The sequence below is a fragment of the Miscanthus floridulus genome, chromosome 19, assembly GCF_019320115.1.
Source record: "Miscanthus floridulus cultivar M001 chromosome 19, ASM1932011v1, whole genome shotgun sequence".
Lineage (NCBI taxonomy): Eukaryota > Viridiplantae > Streptophyta > Magnoliopsida > Poales > Poaceae > Miscanthus > Miscanthus floridulus.
Window position 1 is genome coordinate 24,273,833 of NC_089598.1, and position 17,498 is coordinate 24,291,330.

At 43.4% G+C, this 17,498-nt stretch overlaps 1 protein-coding gene across 1 annotated transcript; it reads left to right on the forward strand.

Annotated features, from left to right (window-relative positions):
- The first annotated feature begins 45 nt into the window (after nucleotides 1–45).
- On the forward strand, nucleotides 46–7,626 carry LOC136527262 (LRR receptor-like serine/threonine-protein kinase ER1). The gene is made up of 27 exons (XM_066519921.1): nucleotides 46–371; nucleotides 1,159–1,288; nucleotides 1,376–1,447; nucleotides 1,543–1,614; nucleotides 1,696–1,767; nucleotides 1,862–1,933; nucleotides 2,015–2,086; nucleotides 2,323–2,394; nucleotides 2,484–2,555; nucleotides 2,641–2,709; nucleotides 2,808–2,879; nucleotides 3,005–3,076; nucleotides 3,213–3,284; nucleotides 3,369–3,440; nucleotides 3,549–3,620; nucleotides 3,704–3,775; nucleotides 3,910–3,981; nucleotides 4,061–4,132; nucleotides 4,205–4,276; nucleotides 4,361–4,432; nucleotides 4,515–4,583; nucleotides 4,693–4,764; nucleotides 4,849–4,922; nucleotides 5,016–5,144; nucleotides 5,358–5,705; nucleotides 5,988–6,361; nucleotides 6,982–7,626. The coding sequence occupies exons 1-27, from the start codon at nucleotides 275–277 to the stop codon at nucleotides 7,357–7,359; spliced, it is 2,964 nt and encodes a 987-aa protein (XP_066376018.1). The 5' UTR covers nucleotides 46–274; the 3' UTR covers nucleotides 7,360–7,626.
- Nucleotides 7,627–17,498: the final 9,872 nt, after the last annotated feature.

The window sequence follows — 17,498 nt, forward strand, 5'->3', positions numbered from 1 at the left end:
GTCTCTCATCATATGAAACCACTCTCTACACTCTTTTCGTTTGATGTTTATGAAACCACTCTCCCAACCAGAGGGCTCCTCCCAAGTCTATACACTCTCGACACTCTTTTCATTTTGTGGCGAGAGAAAAAGCTGATAAGCATGGAGCGCGAGAACCCACGAAACCAACCAAGAGCTCCGCCCCATTAAGGCAGGCAGGCAGAGGAGGCAGGCTCGCTGCAGCACGCTTCGCGCTCCATCGTCGCTGTCCTCTCCCTGTAATGTCACTCCCCCGATGCCTGTCCGCAGCTCAGTGCCCATGACGACGACGGCCGCCCGTGCTCTCGTCGCCCTCCTCCTCGTCGCCGTCGCCGTCGCCGTCGCCGACGATGGTTGGTGATCTGTTTCTTTTTTCTATATCCATTTCTCTTTATTTCTTTCTTCTCTGGGAGGAGCCCTCTGGTTGCCTACTGGGGAGCAAAGATTCAGGGGGTTGGGTTTGTTAGGATTGGTATTTTATTAGCGCTTCAAGTACGCGCTTTTGGAGGCATGGTGATTCGCTAGTGTTCCATTCCCATTTTTTTATAGCCCTATAAGCCCGTAACCCGAGTGTAACACACTTAACTAATCCTTGTGAGTTGTGCCTCTTCTCATCTCATCTTCTATTCTTCTCTTCTTTCATGCCTACGAGTTTTTATAACTAGTCTGCCCATGTTTCAAAATGTGATCTTTTTTTTTTCTCTTCATGTTCTGTTTTGTTTTTTTTACATGTGCCTTCTTGTGCTGCTTATTGGAGCAAATGCTCAGAACATTCTTGTTTCTTTATTTGTCCCTTCAGTGTTGGAAGCTTGGTCTCTTTTGTTTAGTCTGTTCTATTCTTGTGTGTTTTAGCTGTGTTTGGTTTGCTATTCTGGAGTATGATCCTATTTTCTATCTGAATGAATCCAAGTAACTTATTTCACTATCGTGTCATATTTGGGCTTTCCAAATCTGACGTTCCCCAGTTCCTTTGCTTTCCTGCCTGAAAACACTAGTCAGAATCCAACTATCTTGTTTATCCGACTCCCTTTCTGCGGATATTCCATTTGCCGAGTCGTCTGTTCAGATTTCTACCAGTCTGTAATCTGTTCTGTGTCTCCATTTTTTTTCTGCTAATGCGGCTAGTTCTGCATCTTCCAGGGGCGACGCTGGTGGAGATCAAGAAGTCCTTCCGCAACGTCGGCAACGTACTGTACGATTGGGCCGGCGACGACTACTGCTCCTGGCGCGGCGTCCTGTGCGACAACGTCACATTCGCCGTCGCTGCGCTGTAAGAAGAGCGTCCATTAAACTTTGCTCCTTTCCCAACGATTGCGATGTGTAGCCACTGATGCGGGTTGGCGCCAATGCAATGCAGCAACCTCTCTGGCCTCAACCTTGAGGGCGAGATCTCTCCAGCCGTCGGCAGCCTCAAGAGCCTCGTCTCCATGTACGGATGATTTCTTGTTTGTCCAAACGACTGCTGTTGATTAGATTTTACTTTCCTGAACTGTGTTAACTGGTCTCCTTTGCATTCACATTCAGCGATCTGAAGTCAAATGGGCTATCCGGGCAGATCCCTGATGAGATTGGCGATTGTTCATCACTTAAGACTCTGTAAGTTGAACTTCGAGTAACCCATGTTTAGTTGTGGTTGTGGTGGTAGTGCTTTTATTCAAACTTTGCCTTTACCTTCAGGGACTTTTCTTTCAACAACCTGGATGGCGACATACCATTTTCTATATCAAAGCTGAAGCACCTGGAGAACTTGTGAGGCTTCTTCCCTCTGAAATCCATAGAAATACACGTCATTTGGGGATTTTGAAGTTTTTACAGATTTTGTGGTGCTGTTTGTGATTTCTAGGATATTGAAGAACAACCAGCTGATTGGTGCTATCCCATCAACATTGTCACAGCTCCCAAATTTGAAGATTTTGTAAGCTATTACTGCTACATGATTCTTATAAGGTGGATCAACTAGGATGGTTCAGAATTTCTAATGTGATGCGCACTCCAGGGATTTGGCACAAAACAAACTGACTGGGGAGATACCAAGGCTTATCTACTGGAATGAGGTTCTTCAATATCTGTAAGTCATCCTTGAGGTTCAAAAAGTTTGTACTAGTGCTGGACTGCTGGTACTGTACATACATTGCTACTATATATTTAAGTGCCTGGCTGCTCAGTAAAAGCTGGGCAGCATTATTAAGTCTTTATGGTTTGGATATATTCTTGTGAAATGGCATTCAAACACATAAGTTGTTACTGAAACATCAAGTAATTTCTCCTAAGTTTTGTGGCTAAATTAGTAACTATAATTACTAGGGGCTTGCGGGGCAATCATTTAGAAGGAAGCCTCTCTCCTGATATGTGCCAGCTGACTGGCCTTTGGTACTTGTAAGTACACTGCTTGTCTAGTTTGCTGCAAGTTTTTTTTTTTTTTTTTTGTTTCAATCTGGTTTTAAGCTTCCCACTAATTTGATCAGTGATGTGAAGAACAATAGCTTGACTGGGGTGATACCAGACACCATTGGGAATTGTACAAGTTTTCAGGTCTTGTACGTATATGCATTCTTGCTACTCCTGAAATAATTGATTTAACTTTTCATATATATCATTTTTCCTAACATTTTATATTGGTAGGGATTTGTCTTACAACCGCTTTACTGGACCAATCCCATTCAACATTGGTTTCCTACAAGTGGCTACACTGTATGTGCTGTTTGCCTGTTTCTTTTCACTGAAAATGATGTAATTACATGCCTAACATATATAAGCTTACCTGCAAAGCTGCATGTACCCTTTATTAGATCCTTGCAAGGGAACATGTTCACCGGTCCAATTCCTTCAGTAATTGGTCTTATGCAGGCTCTCGCTGTTCTGTAAGTCCTACAGTGAATTCTACAGTTACTAGATAGTTGACTAATCTACAAATGAGACATTGCTTTCTCATTGCTGGTAGTGAAAGAAATATGTTTGCTAATTCATGGAACTTTTACTCTATCAGAGATCTGAGTTACAACCAATTATCTGGTCCTATACCATCTATACTAGGCAACTTGACATATACTGAGAAGCTGTAAGAATTCTTATCCCCCTAAATCTGGTTCATAGATTTTCAAGATTTTAGTTTGAACTGATACACTTCAACCCTAGAAAAAGTTTGATCTGAACATATTTCTAAGTTTGTCTTTATACATGTTAAAACTTCATAGGTACATCCAAGGCAATAGGTTAACTGGGTCGATACCACCAGAGTTAGGAAATATGTCAACACTTCATTACCTGTAAGTTTTAGTATTCCTTCTGTTATGGATATCAAGATTCAGGTTGACCATTAATCTATCTTTGATATAACTATCTAAATTCAGAGAACTGAACGATAATCAACTTATTGGGTCAATTCCACCAGAGCTTGGAAGGCTAACAGGCTTGTTTGACCTGTAAGTACTTTTCAGGCACCCTCTTATTACTTGCCACGTGAACCAGTGTTTTCTTGTTCTCCAGAAAACTACATTGCATGAACATCGCTGATTCTACTTCTATCGCAGGAACCTTGCGAATAACCACCTTGAAGGACCAATTCCTGACAACCTAAGTTCATGTGTGAATCTCAATAGCTTGTAAGCACAAATTATTTCTGAAAATTTGCAGCTCATGTGCAATGTTGCAAGTATCTATATAACATGCTAATTTTATTTAACAGCAATGCTTATGGCAACAAGTTAAATGGGACCATTCCTTGTTCGTTGCGGAAACTTGAAAGCATGACCTATTTGTAAGTTCCAATAAATTTTGAGCCTCATGCTGTGCTAAATTGAGTTGAACACATTTCCATTTTTTTGTACTGATATGCTGTTTTGCTCATATTGATTCGTAACTCACATTCAACCGTTTCCTTTGTTTCTTCAGAAATCTGTCATCAAATTTCATAAGTGGATCTATTCCTATTGAGCTATCAAGGATCAACAATTTGGACACGTTGTAAGCCTTCATCAGCTCATATGTATTAAGAGTATCCATTTCATGCTAATGCTATATATAACATAGATATATGTACCAGGGACTTGTCCTGTAACATGATGACTGGTCCAATTCCATCATCCATTGGCAGCCTAGAGCATCTATTGAGGCTGTAAGTTTTTTGGGCTACGGTTTCTTGGTATGTTTCCTGCTTCATATCCTGACATTGAACATGTTTCTCTAGTAACTTGAGCAAGAATGGTCTAGTTGGATTCATCCCTGCGGAGTTTGGTAATTTGAGGAGTGTCATGGAGATGTAAGTACTTGACCTTATTTATGTGAATCCTTTTATTGAATATTCCTTGCATTATATTTTTAATGACTTGACTGTTGTTTCTAGTGATTTATCCTATAATCACCTTGGTGGCCTGATTCCTCAAGAACTTGAAATGCTGCAAAACCTGATGTTGTTGTAAGTTATATCCTAGTTTTTTAGTCTGCAAGTTTAGTTTTTCAAGTGCAGCTTTGTTCTGAATCATCATTTACTCTTGTAGAAAACTGGAAAATAACAATATAACTGGCGATGTGTCTTCTCTGATGAACTGCTTCAGCCTCAATATCTTGTAATTTCATAACCTGAATATTGGAAGGATGCACAAAATTTTGTATTTTTCTAACATTTTTTTTGAAGTAGGTATTTTTCTAACATTGACCTTTTGCATCTTTGGACAGAAATGTGTCATACAATAATTTGGCTGGTGTTGTCCCTGCTGACAACAACTTTACACGGTTTTCACCTGACAGGTATTGTGCTCCATGAATTCAATCATGACTATCTTTTTGCTTATACTTGGAAATAGTAGTTTAGCGATCTTGTTATTTCTTCAGCTTTTTAGGTAATCCTGGACTCTGTGGATATTGGCTTGGTTCTTCGTGTCGTTCCACTGGCCACCGCGAGAAACGTAAGAAGAGTGCTGCATTCATCAATTTATTTGACCTGAATTTTATCAGTACATTATAAACCAAGATCTTTTCTTCCTGGATTTTCTATTCAGCGCCAATCTCAAAGGTTGCCATAATTGGTGTTGCTGTGGGTGGACTTGTTATCCTCCTGATGATCTTAGTGGCTGTTTGCAGGCCACACCGTCCACCTGCTTTTAAAGATGTCACTGTAAGCAAGCAAGGTAATGCATTTACTAACTTTGGAATCTCCTCTAACAATAATATGATGGTCCACCACCTTATTTAGTATCTTATCTTACTTGTAATGTTGATGTACTAATAGTTTTTGTCAAATAATAATATTGTCTGGATTCAACTCAGTAGTTTACTGGTCTCTTATAGTTGATGCTAGAACAACATCGATATCCTGTAATTGATATCCATTCTGTTTGCAGTGAGCAATGCTCCCCCCAAGCTGGTTATCCTTCATATGAACATGGCCCTTCATGTATACGATGATATAATGAGGATGACTGAGAACTTGAGTGAGAAATACATCATTGGATACGGGGCGTCAAGTACAGTTTATAAATGTGTTCTAAAGAATTGCAAACCAGTGGCAATAAAAAAGCTGTATGCCCACTACCCGCACAGCCTTAAGGAATTTGAAACTGAGCTCGAGACTGTTGGTAGCATCAAGCACCGGAATCTAGTCAGCCTTCAAGGGTACTCACTATCACCTGTTGGGAACCTCCTCTTTTATGATTATATGGAAAGTGGCAGCTTATGGGATGTTTTACATGGTAAGTCTAGGTCCCAAACCCATGCAGACATTTTTTTTTGTGGTTAAGGAATCACGAGAACTGTTTATAAAGCGACCAGGAACTAGCACCACTATGCTGCTTTTCATTTAAATAGTCTTTATTTGTTTCATCTCAATAGTGTTTGTTTGTTTACCTGTCACACAACATCAGTTGGGCTCTCAAGACAGTTCATGTTTTGACAAAGGCTTGCTTATTTAATGGTCATGGATATTTGGCTGCAATTACTATACCATTTCATAATGTAAACCTATTTTCTTTCAGAAGGTTCATCCAAGAAGAAAAAACTTGACTGGGAGACTCGCCTACGGATTGCTCTTGGTGCAGCTCAAGGCCTTGCTTACCTTCACCATGACTGCAGTCCACGAATAATTCACCGGGATGTAAAATCAAAGAATATACTCCTTGACAAAGATTATGAGGCCCATCTTACAGACTTTGGCATTGCTAAGAGCTTATGTGTCTCAAAAACTCACACATCAACCTATGTCATGGGCACTATTGGCTACATTGATCCTGAGTACGCCCGCACTTCCCGTCTCAACGAAAAGTCTGATGTCTACAGCTATGGCATTGTTCTGCTGGAGCTGCTGACTGGCAAGAAGCCAGTGGACAACGAGTGCAATCTCCATCACTTGGTAACTAATCTTCAGTCTCCTGCATTTGTTCAATTAGAAGTCGCTTTCCTTCATCTTATATCGCATTGGATTCCAACAGCGCCCAATAATTGCTGAACAATGACCATTAGGCTTGTGTTCCTACAAGGGGACCAGCGACACGAAACCTAGCATGTGAGTAGATCTATCTGCACTGTAGACCAGCTGTGGATTTATGAGCTGATCCATTGGATTTGGTGACTGAAAGCTCCATTATAAGTAGCAGTGTGTCTGTCCCCTAAAGCCTACCGTTGGTGTCCCCCTGTCATAAATAATGTAGATGGAAAGCAAAAAATGAACTAACAGGATGTCAGTGGTTTATCATGTGCCCCATAGCTCTCCATGCTTTGATGTAACATTTTGAGTCACCTCAGTTTCAAACATGGCTCAAAATTGACAGTAGGTATGTGCAACAGTGTGATAAATTAGGAGTCATTTTGTAGTTCCAGAATCGATCCATTTATAAAATCATGTCCATTTATAAAATCATAACATGCGCCGCTGCTGCCGCCACTTGTTTGGAAGGAACTTTTTCCATATATTGAGCTTGTCTGGAAGAAACTTTTTCCGTATGTCGTTATCAATGTTTTCTCCAATTGCAGATCCTATCGAAGACAGCAAGCAACGAGGTCATGGATACCGTGGACCCTGACATCGGAGACACCTGCAAGGACCTCGGCGAGGTGAAGAAGCTCTTCCAGCTGGCGCTCCTTTGCACCAAGCGGCAACCCTCGGACCGACCGACGATGCACGAGGTGGTGCGTGTCCTGGACTGCCTGGCGAACCCCGATCTGCCGCCAAAGCCGTCCGCCCATCAGCTGGGCCAGCTGCCGCAGCCGTCTCCAGCTGTGCCAAGCTACATCAACGAGTACGTCAGCCTGCGGGGCACTGCCGCTCTCTCCTGCGCCAACTCGTCCAGCACCTCAGACGCCGAGCTGTTCCTCAAGTTCGGCGAGGCCATCTCGCAGATCATGGAGTAGGGAAGAGGTCTGGGAGACTGGGGGAGTCTTGAGGCGTCTGAAGAGGGAGTAGTGGGAGCAGTTGACTGACATTTTGTGGGATGTAGGAGATATTAACGACTCAGTAGGGTGTTGTTAACTGTAAAAAGTCATGTGCCTCTAGAGCAGAGCTGTTTTATCCCCTCATTTTTCTTTGGTCTAAGGGTGCGTTTGGATCTCATGTGGCTAATTTTTAGCACCTTGATGCTATTTAGGAGTATTATAAAAGAAGACTAATGACGAAATGAATTGCATAACCCCTAGGCTAATTTGTGAGACTAATCTAATGAGCCTAATTAATCCATGATAAGCCCTTGTGATGCTGCGGTAAACATGTGCTAATTATAGATTAATTAGGTTCATTAGATTCGGCTCGTGAATTAGCTAGGCATCTGCAACTAGTTTTATAATTAGTTCATGTTTATAGTTCTCTTAATTGGTATCTAAACATCCATGTGACAGGGCCCTAGCAACTTCTTATGAGGCTGTATTGATCGTCTCTCGCAGTCTCTTGTGTCTGCCGTGTTGGAATCATGGGAGGTGACTCATGATCTGCATATAGCCACTAGCTCCTGTTTTTTACTGACCTCTGTAACCGGTGAACTTGAGGCGAGCGAACAGCAGAGCAGCCATGATTTTCCGGGTTCTTTTCATCCGAGCCGTACGTCTGCCGGCTGCCGCTGCCATTCCGTGGCCCCCGGGCACCTGGAGAGCGGCATGTGCTCGTGCTGTGCGGATGTCGCCGAGCCCATGGACGAACGCACCAGGCCGTAGCGTGTCAGGGAGGCGTCGTAAATGATGCGAGGTGAGGGGGCAGCGCAGGATGCTTGCTGGGGCCGAGCGTGGTGGTGACTGATTGATGCGTGGACCAAGGACGAGGAGGATGGGGCGGTGCAGCAGCAGCGCAACGCGATCCTCGTGAACCCGAGGGCGGACGGGAACGGGATGAGGAGGAGCTCGCCCGGCCGTGGCTCTGGCCTCTGGGGTACTGTGGTAGGACAGGCTGGGAGATGGTAGCGCACAGGAAACCGTCGGCAGTGCCCAGCACCTTGTTCGCTTATCGTTTCTGACTTATATAAGTTGGCTAATGTTGTTTTGTTGTAAGAGAAAAACACTGTATCATGATTGATACATATGACTGATATGAACAAGCGAACAGGTGATGCCACTCTGGTTGCTGCCGGCGACGGAGCCAGGATTTAACATAGGGGGGCGTTCATACCGACAACCAATGATCATGTGTGAGAAGATATATACACGGCCAAAATATATATACAATAGTCAAGCTAGAAATTTTTACATGCTCAAACAAATCTTATTATGTAGAAACATTTATCTAAAATTTCTTAGTGTTTCTCTTTTATACAATTAAAAAAACCCTTTTGCACTTCACTGATGAGCCCGACAGCTACCCAAGATCGCTAAGCGGTGGTTTAGCCAGAGTATACAAATGACAACCAAATAAATGGTTGTGTTACGATACAAAAGAAAGAATAAAATTAATTAGCCCTAGGTCTTTAACGTTCACTCGATCAATCTAATTTTTAGACTAGAAAAAAGGATCACAGTAATAACATGAACAAAGAAAATAAGAAGGATAATATGAAGACTAATTCTAAATAATATAAATGCTATTAGCGTTCAATTTAGAGGGAGAGTAAACAAGAAAACACTAATTACATTTAGAAAACTAATCGGAGAGTATACTGTGAGGATGAACTAGATGTTTGATAGGAAAATAATAAATAAAAGGAATAAAAGAGATGAAGAAAATAATAAAAAAGTCAATTTTAATTATATAAGATGTTATTAGAGAAGAAATTTTGAATAAAAATAACATCATTAACTAGTTATTGGTCCATTAAGTAGCTAATTAATGGAGTGTATTAATGGGGGCATGAAATGTTATGGGGTGCCGCCCCCCCCCCCTCAGCCCTCTCCCTGTCTCCGCCACTGGAAGTAGTGCTTGTGTCTCACCACGCCCAACGAATGAGTCACCCGGGCTACGAGGCCCTTGTTGTCGTCTTCCTCCACCGTTACCAATGGGCTGGCGTCGTCTATCATTGTCCTATTCGCTTGGCTTATAAGCCGTACTTTTTAAGTCAACGAACATTATTTTTCTCTCACAACAAATCAGCCAACAGTACTTTTAGCCATGACTTATCAGCCAAGCGAACAAGGCACATGTCGTCGGATGTCGCTGACGACTGGATACATCCACCACGCTAGACGCTACCTTGTGATGCCGTCGACCACCCCTTTTGTGGGTGGTGTCATCTCTATCCGTCCGGTCGTCCCTAATAATCGCTCAAGGCCTCCGGCTACCATGCCTCCAGTCCACTAGACCACCGCTACTGCTCTCCCTGCGACCCCACCCCTCTTCCCCTTTCTCAATCATCAATGAAAAACGTTTACATGGGCTAAATTCTACTTGTGCACACCCTTCAACAATGCAGCTAGCTTGGGTGCTTTTTTGTGGAAACCGTCGGCGCCGACCGGTCGGCGTGCCGACCACCTGATCCCTGCCACGCACGTTTTTGGCCCATGCACGATTTTAGCAGGATTCGTTCAGCGTGTGGCCCACGGCCCACCCGCCAGCGCATTCGTTCAGTGCTTTGCGGTCATCCTACGAACGACGATGAGCGCATTCCTTCAGGCTTCAGCTATATATGGCCATGCAGCCCGAGGCCCGTTTTTTTGGCCCGGCCCGGCCCGACTGTAACACCTCGGGTGTTTAAATACTAAAACCTGCCATGTCATCGTATATATTGCAAAACATTTGGCATTTAGTGAAAATTTTGATATGCATACACTAAAACAAGTTTACCTTTATGTGGTATGTGTTGAATTGTATTGCTTGAATCAAGTTCAAAATTTGGTTTGGATTTGAATTTTCAAGAAAACCCTGATTTTCGGTATTTAAATCCTACCCTGAAAACTTATTTCAAAATCTAAGCATATTTTGGGGTTGAGCCTAAAAGCAAAAGTGTAGAGCTTGTCAAGTTATACAAAGTTTGTTTTTGGAGTTTTCAAAGTTGTTATAAAAAATTTGAAGTAATTTGAAAAGGCAAAATTCTTTAAAAGTCCCCTAATTGAATTCCAAAGTTCATTTCAAAATGTAGACCGAATTAGGGGTGGTTATAAAAGCAAAGTTGTAGAACTTTGGATTTTGAGCAACTTTTATTTTTGGAGATTTTTGAGTTGTTATACAAATTTGGGAGTAATTTGGATTTTAAAACGAATGGCAATTCTGTAATTAAGTGGAACAGTACCACGACCACCGCCCCACCGCCGGCGTCCTTCTGCTCGGTTCCAGACGCGCCTGTGGCTGCTCTTGGCTTCACGCTGGCGTAGAGAAGGCCACTGCGTGTCGTCTCCTTGATCCCTTGGCCGCTCTATAAAGCTCAGACGCCGTCGCCGTTCTTCCTTTCTTTGCTCTGCTTTTCTCGACGTCGCCGATCATCTCCGTCGAGCCCTCGCCGTCGAACCAGCGTCTGTGCCGTCGTAGCAAAGCGCTCAATAGCTTCGCCTACTCCTTGCACGCCTAGCCATCCAACTGTGGTCACTTGATTTCGCTGGGAATCGTCGCTAGCCGCCTTTCTTTCTCGCGGCCGGCAACCTCTCCGTCGTGCTTGCGCCGTCGTGGCCAGCGCTCTCCGGTGAGCCTTTGCTCTTGCTTAGTGCACCTCTAGCTCCGCCTTGTTCCCGAGATGCTCTATGACCGGTTGATTGCTCATTTTGTCCATCACAGTTGCCTGAGCACCGCCGTCGCCGAAGTTTGCTCCGTCGTGGCCGCTGTGAACGTCGACCCGCGTCACCGTTGCTTTTCCGGTCTCGCTCTTTGCTCCAACGTGTTCGTGGTGAGCTGCTGAACCTTCCTGTGCCTTTTGTTTACACTCTACTGACCTTGTTTTGCCGGTGTGGCATCGCCGAGCCGCCGCGTCCGCCATGGCCGACGTCAAGCTCGTAACTCGCTATAATTGCTCAAGTTAGTGCCTTCAAGCGATGCAGGGTGGTGTGAGGAGTGTTTTGGTACTTTGGCCGTCGCCGTTGGTCTCACCGTCAGTGAGTTTTCGTCGGTCAGCGCCGTCGCCGTCGTGGTCAAAGCGGGAGGTCGGGGATGACATGTGGGGCCACCCTGTCAGCGACTGTGTAGTTGAAAAACGAATTTTCTCCTTTTCTGAAATGTTTAAATAGTGTTGTAATTTGTTATTTTTGTGTAGATTTATTTAGAGCTCCAAAAATTATGAAAATTTTTATGTGACCTCTCTGTGATGAATACTATTTAGGAAAAATATGAAATGTTATTTTTTAGTATTTTTTTAATGTGATAAAAATTGCTCAATTAATTAATAAATGAGTTTCCATGATTTTTCTTGGCTTAATTAATTATCCAAACATTATGAAAATTGTTTTGCCACTTAGTTATCATGTGATGAACATTTACAAAAATTTTGAGCTCAATTGGAATAAGTTGATTTATTTCATAATTTTTAATTAAATAATTAATTCATAAAAGCAAATAGTAACCTTTAATGATTTAGGTTTTGTTTGAAATTTTGGATTGAGTGATGACCTTGAATCATTAGTTGGTAATGATCCTTGGCAATTGATGTATGTGTTATGAAAAAGGTTTAGTTCGATTGACTTGCAACTGTACCGCGAAGGAAAGTTGTATTCGAAATGTTAATTTTACATCCATCATCAAGCATCATGTTTCGTATTCCGCATCATGTTAAACATGGCATTGTTACTATGTGTAGTGAACAAAGGTGAACACGTGGTAGTTAATCAAATTGTGGAGGAGGTTAATCCGTCTGTTGAGGTCGGATCGGATAATTGTGGAACGCCGTAGGAATCTAACTTTTCCATCAACGAAGGCAAGCCCCGGATGTATTTAACCCTACCTTGTGTTTTACAAATTTTATCACTTTTGCTTTTCTATACTGCATTAAGTGATTAGGAGTCAAGTGGAAACCTAATTGGTGCATTACCAACCTTGTTTGTCCATATCTACCTTGTTACCAGTTTTAATTCATAAATGCCTAGTTATGCTTAGTCATGCTTAGCCAGGTGATTACCTGTCACCTGCGAGTTTTAAATGGATCTTTGGTTACTTATGTTATCATGAGATATGAGAATGTGAAGTAATAAATCTAGATCGGGCGGACTTCGTGTGTGAGAGCCACAAGACATGGAGGTCTTGTGAGCGGCTTCTTTCTGCCTATGTCGATTAAGGTTCGTCCGTTGTTGAATTGCATGAGATGAGACTTTGTAGTACTAACCACATACTCCGGTAAGCCTTAACTCGGCTATTCTATTACGAGAATGGCTACTCACGCACTGGGAGTGGAGAGATGGCGGGAATAGCGTGTACCCACGTGGCAATGGGCTGGATTGGTGGAGTACTGTATTCCCGGGTGGCGCGGACCCGTTCTTATTTTAGAAGATCCGAGGGTAGGTTGATATATGTAAGTCAGGGACCTGCAGATGTCGTGTGGTCTGGAATCCCCAGCTAGGTTAATAATCGGTTCGAATCATCGTTGCTCCTCGGTTATGGAGACTCAACTCACTGTTCATCATCGTAGTTAATAACTAGAACTTGAGTAAGGATTAAGAAAGTGTTGGATATGAAGTTTCATGATCTCATTACGGATCATGTCAGCTTTGTATATGATCTTTTGCAGATAAAAATATTGATATAAAGAATTTTGCTAAAGAGCTTTTACGCAAAAGAACTTTGATTATTGCTAAAGCCATACCTTGAATCCCTGAGCCTATATTCCTGAGTCTTCTCAGTTTTTATTTCAGTTAAGTCTTGTTAAGTACTTTTATACTCAGGGTTCGTTGACCCTTGTTGCAGGTAGCCTCATTAGCAGGTCTGTTTTGGACCTTACTGCATGACTGTTGTTCCTATCGATGACGATAAGTGAATGTGTGATCCTTGGGTAGGATGCTTATTTTGTGTGTTATGTTTATGTTAATTATGCCACTCCACTACTACTATGGTTTGTAATAATTATCGAACTTAGTTTGTAAGGTTTGAAACAACTGGTTTGTAAATTAAGTTATCGTAAGACTTCCGCTATTTTACTCTGATGTATATAATTGAATAAATGTTGTAATACTGCAATGACTCTGTAATGTGATCCTGCTCAGAAATAGTGGATGATTCGGGGTTCCCCGAGGACACCCAACAGACTTCTTAAGTTACCAGGAACATATGCATAGTTGTCAAAGGTCATTGGACAGTGACAAGTGCATGTGGGTCCTATAATTTAGGAGGTTCTACCACAGAATGGTATCAGAGCGATCGTTACAAAGTCTTTGTTGTATTGTTTTACAAAAACTTCAAAATGATTTGGGACAAATAAATATAACTTATTAATTTGGTCCAAATTGCTTCTGGCTTATCTTATTTCATTCTCACCATTCCTTAATTGATTAAAAAGGCTTTGTGTGGTGGAGTAGTAATCTTATTATGCCCTATATAAAAATAACTGTGGTTATGTACCTTATAAGCTTTGATGTTTTTGTTCGTAAGAACGATTCATGCATCATGATTAATTCACTTGTTACTTCCTTCACCCTGAGTCTGGGTTGGGTAGTGAGTTTGGGTTGAGTTATGTAATCCATCCTGGCTGCTCTTTAGATTTTGATCTGATGGTCTTAATTGGATTAATCTTGCTTCCTACAGTATGGCTCGCACCAAGGTAACGCCCCGTAAGTCCGTTGGACCTAAAGGAGTTCCTCGTCACCAGCTTGCCCCTAGAAATGACGGTGCTAGCAGTAGCAGCTCTAGGCCTAATCCCCAGGTAGAGATACAGAGGCTTTCAGCAGAGTTAGCACATGCTACTAGGGATAGAGCCTTAGATACCATCCGGCTGGGCAAGTTAAAGGATCAATTGAAGTGTAGCACCACTGCTCATAAGAACTGTGAGCGTATGTTAGTTCGTATGGTAGAAGGGAGAAATGAGGCTTGGCATAGGGAAGATGTAGCTAGAGCTAGAGCGCATGAACTAGAATTTTATGTAGAAGATTTAGAAGAACATAATACTACTTTGCATGAAGAAGTCCATAGGCTGAGCAACCTTCTGGATCCAAATCATGAACCTCAAGCTAATGCAATGGACCCTGGTGTCGTCATTGCTGATGATGATGAACTTGAAGAAGAAGAAGAAGATCCAGAAGAATTAGTGATGGAGGATGAAAGTGATAATGAAGGTGGAAATGTTTCCAGAATGGATACCGATCACGAGGTTTGATGTGGTCAAGGAGAAGAGTAGAGTTGTAAAATAGGAGATCTAGTTAAGTTAAGTAGTCTTGTTTAGGTGCGGGCTTGTGCTTAAATAAGTAAACCCAATGTAATGCGTTTGTAGTGAGCTCTTTTATATCTCAATAAAAGCTTGTGAGTAAAGTTTGGTTTGTTATGAACAGATGTCTCGTACTCTGCTTTGAATATTCCTGGTTCTTCGCATGAAGAGGTTGGTGTTCCTGATCTACCACTAGTTTCGCCAACTTTAGCTGATGCTATAGCAGCACTGGTCCATGTGACCGTAGAAAATGCTCGATTGCTTTGAGAGATAGCTCAGAGTAATTAGAATATGGTGCATAATTAGAATATGGTGCAAGGAAACCGTGGCTGAAATCATAACAGGCAGGAGGCTATGTATGTTGATTTTATAGATACAAGACCCCCAGTGTTCACTAAGGCAGATGAACCACTAGAGGCTGATGATTGGCTTCGGACCATGGAGCAGAAATTTGATCTTATTCCATGCACGGAGATGCAAAAGCCTGTGTTTGCTGTCCAACAACTTAGAGGTGCAGCAGGTGCCTGGTGGGCAAATCTAGTGGCTATGCAACCAGCTGGCATTCCAATAACTTGGGCTGAGTTCCATACTGCCTTCAGAGCTCATTATATTCCAGAAGGGGTGATGGCCATGAAGCTGGATGAGTTCCTTGCTTTGAAGCAAGGGGATCAAACGGTTATGCAATATGTGGGTAGATTCAATCACCTGTCACAGTATGCATCTGAACATGTCAATACAGATGCCAAGAAAAAGAAATAGTTCATGAGAGGACTGAATACCAAATTACAGACAATGATGACTGCATGTGCCAATGTTACTTATTATGAGGCAGTGAATATTGCAATTGCTTCTAAGGAAAAGTATCGGCAGCATAAGGAGATCAAGAAAAAGAAGAGTGTGCCGTCTGGATCTTTTAGTGGAAATCAAAAGAGGCAAAAGATAATCTATCATCCAGTCAACCATTATCGTCCTCCTTATCGTCCGCCGCAGTTCCAAGCCGGGCAGCAGTCAAATGTCCATCCTGCTATAACCTACCCGAATTCCCAACAGACAAATGCTCCTGGTGGCAATGCTCCAACGTCCTAGGGTCACAATTATCCATGTTACAATTATGGAAGGACCAGTCATTTCTCTAGGGAATGTCCGTATCCCAAGCAGGCTAATCAAAATTATCAGAAGGCCCCTGCTAATCAACAACAAGGTCAAGCACAGAACAAGAACCACAATCAGAATGCTCAGAAGGGCAAAGATGAGAGCAAGATAGGACGGGTGTTCTATATTCAAGCTGGAGAAATTCTGAAAGGGGAGCCAGTGATGATGGGTATGTTTCCTATCACCAATCACCCTGCTGTTATGCTTTTTGATTCTGGTGCATCTCATTCATTCATCAATAGAACCTTTATCGTAAAGCATGCAATTCCAATTGGGGAAACAAAGGAAAGTTTCTTTATACAGTCGCTCAGGGGACGTCTGTGTACTAAGGAAATGGTATACCAGGTATGTAACACCCCGGTGTTATGTCTGCATTTAGGCACTGCAAATCACGCATATCATGCATCATCAAGCATCCAAATCATACATGCTTAATCATGTGAATACCAATTGAAACATTGCTTTGAAACATCTGAAACATGCGTGAAACCTGAATGTTGCATACACATGTTTAAGAATTGTTTTGCCCTAAAAATTTTCTTGCTAGATTAGTAAAACATGTTTGGCTACTATTGAAAATCATCTAGCAATGTTTAGTTTAATTTTTGGAGCAATGTTTGTATTCAAATTAATTCAAAATTTGGCTTCAAAAATAAATTCCCAAAAATTAGGGTTTGGAGTCAAACATTGACTTTGATTTTATAATTCAAAATCTAGAAAGAATTTAGTTTTGGTCATAAAAGCAAAGTTGTAGAGGATAAAATTTTGGGCAACTTTTATTTTTGGCCCAAAGTTTGAAACTGCTTTGATTTAGTCCAAAAATTTGTTTGAAATGAAAAAGGAATTCAAATTAATTTGAAAAATCTTGTTTATACCTTCGTGGGCCTTGCGCCTCATTTTCGGCCCAGTCGCACAGGCGGCCCGGCCTGCCTCCGTGTCGCGCCCTTGCTCCCGTAGCCGCTTCGCCGGCCCAAGCCCACGCCGCGCCTCCCGCTCTTCCGCACTCGCACGCCTGCTCGCAGTCGCGCTGCGCCACGCCGCGACCGCGGTAGAGAAATTCCGCCGTGTGGCGACCCCGCGCCGTCGTCGCCCGCCGCGCGGCAGCCGCGGCCTGACATCGTGCCCATGCGCCCGCCTTCACCTGCTGGTGCCTGTGCGCTCGCTCACTCCCGCCCGCGCTTCCTCCCCTTCCCTCCAGAGCCGAGAGCTCGAGCTCTGCCGCTCGCCGCGCCCACAGCTCCGCCGGCGTCGAGATCCCGCACCACCGCGCCATTCCCCGATTCCTCGCGCCCACAACTCCGCCTCGCCTTCCTTCAACTCACGCTCGCGCTTGCGCTGCCTTCCGAGCCCAGGGTGAGCTTCCCCGCGCCTCGCCACCGACGGCCATGGCGCCGCCGTGCTCGGCCGCCGTGGGACTCCCCCTTCCTCCCCTTCTCCACCCTGCTTAGCTGCCTGCTCGCAGTCACCAATGCCTCGCGAACCTCCTGCACTCGCTTGCTTGCGCTGCCGTGGCCGGAGATGGCCGCCGGCCTCATGGCCGAGCCGCGCCGCCGCGCCTGTGCAAACGTCGGCGACGCGCTCTGCCTTAGCCAGCCAGGCCGAGCCAGGCCGTGGGCTGACGCCCTGTTGGGCCATCTCCCCTCCCTCGCGCTCGGG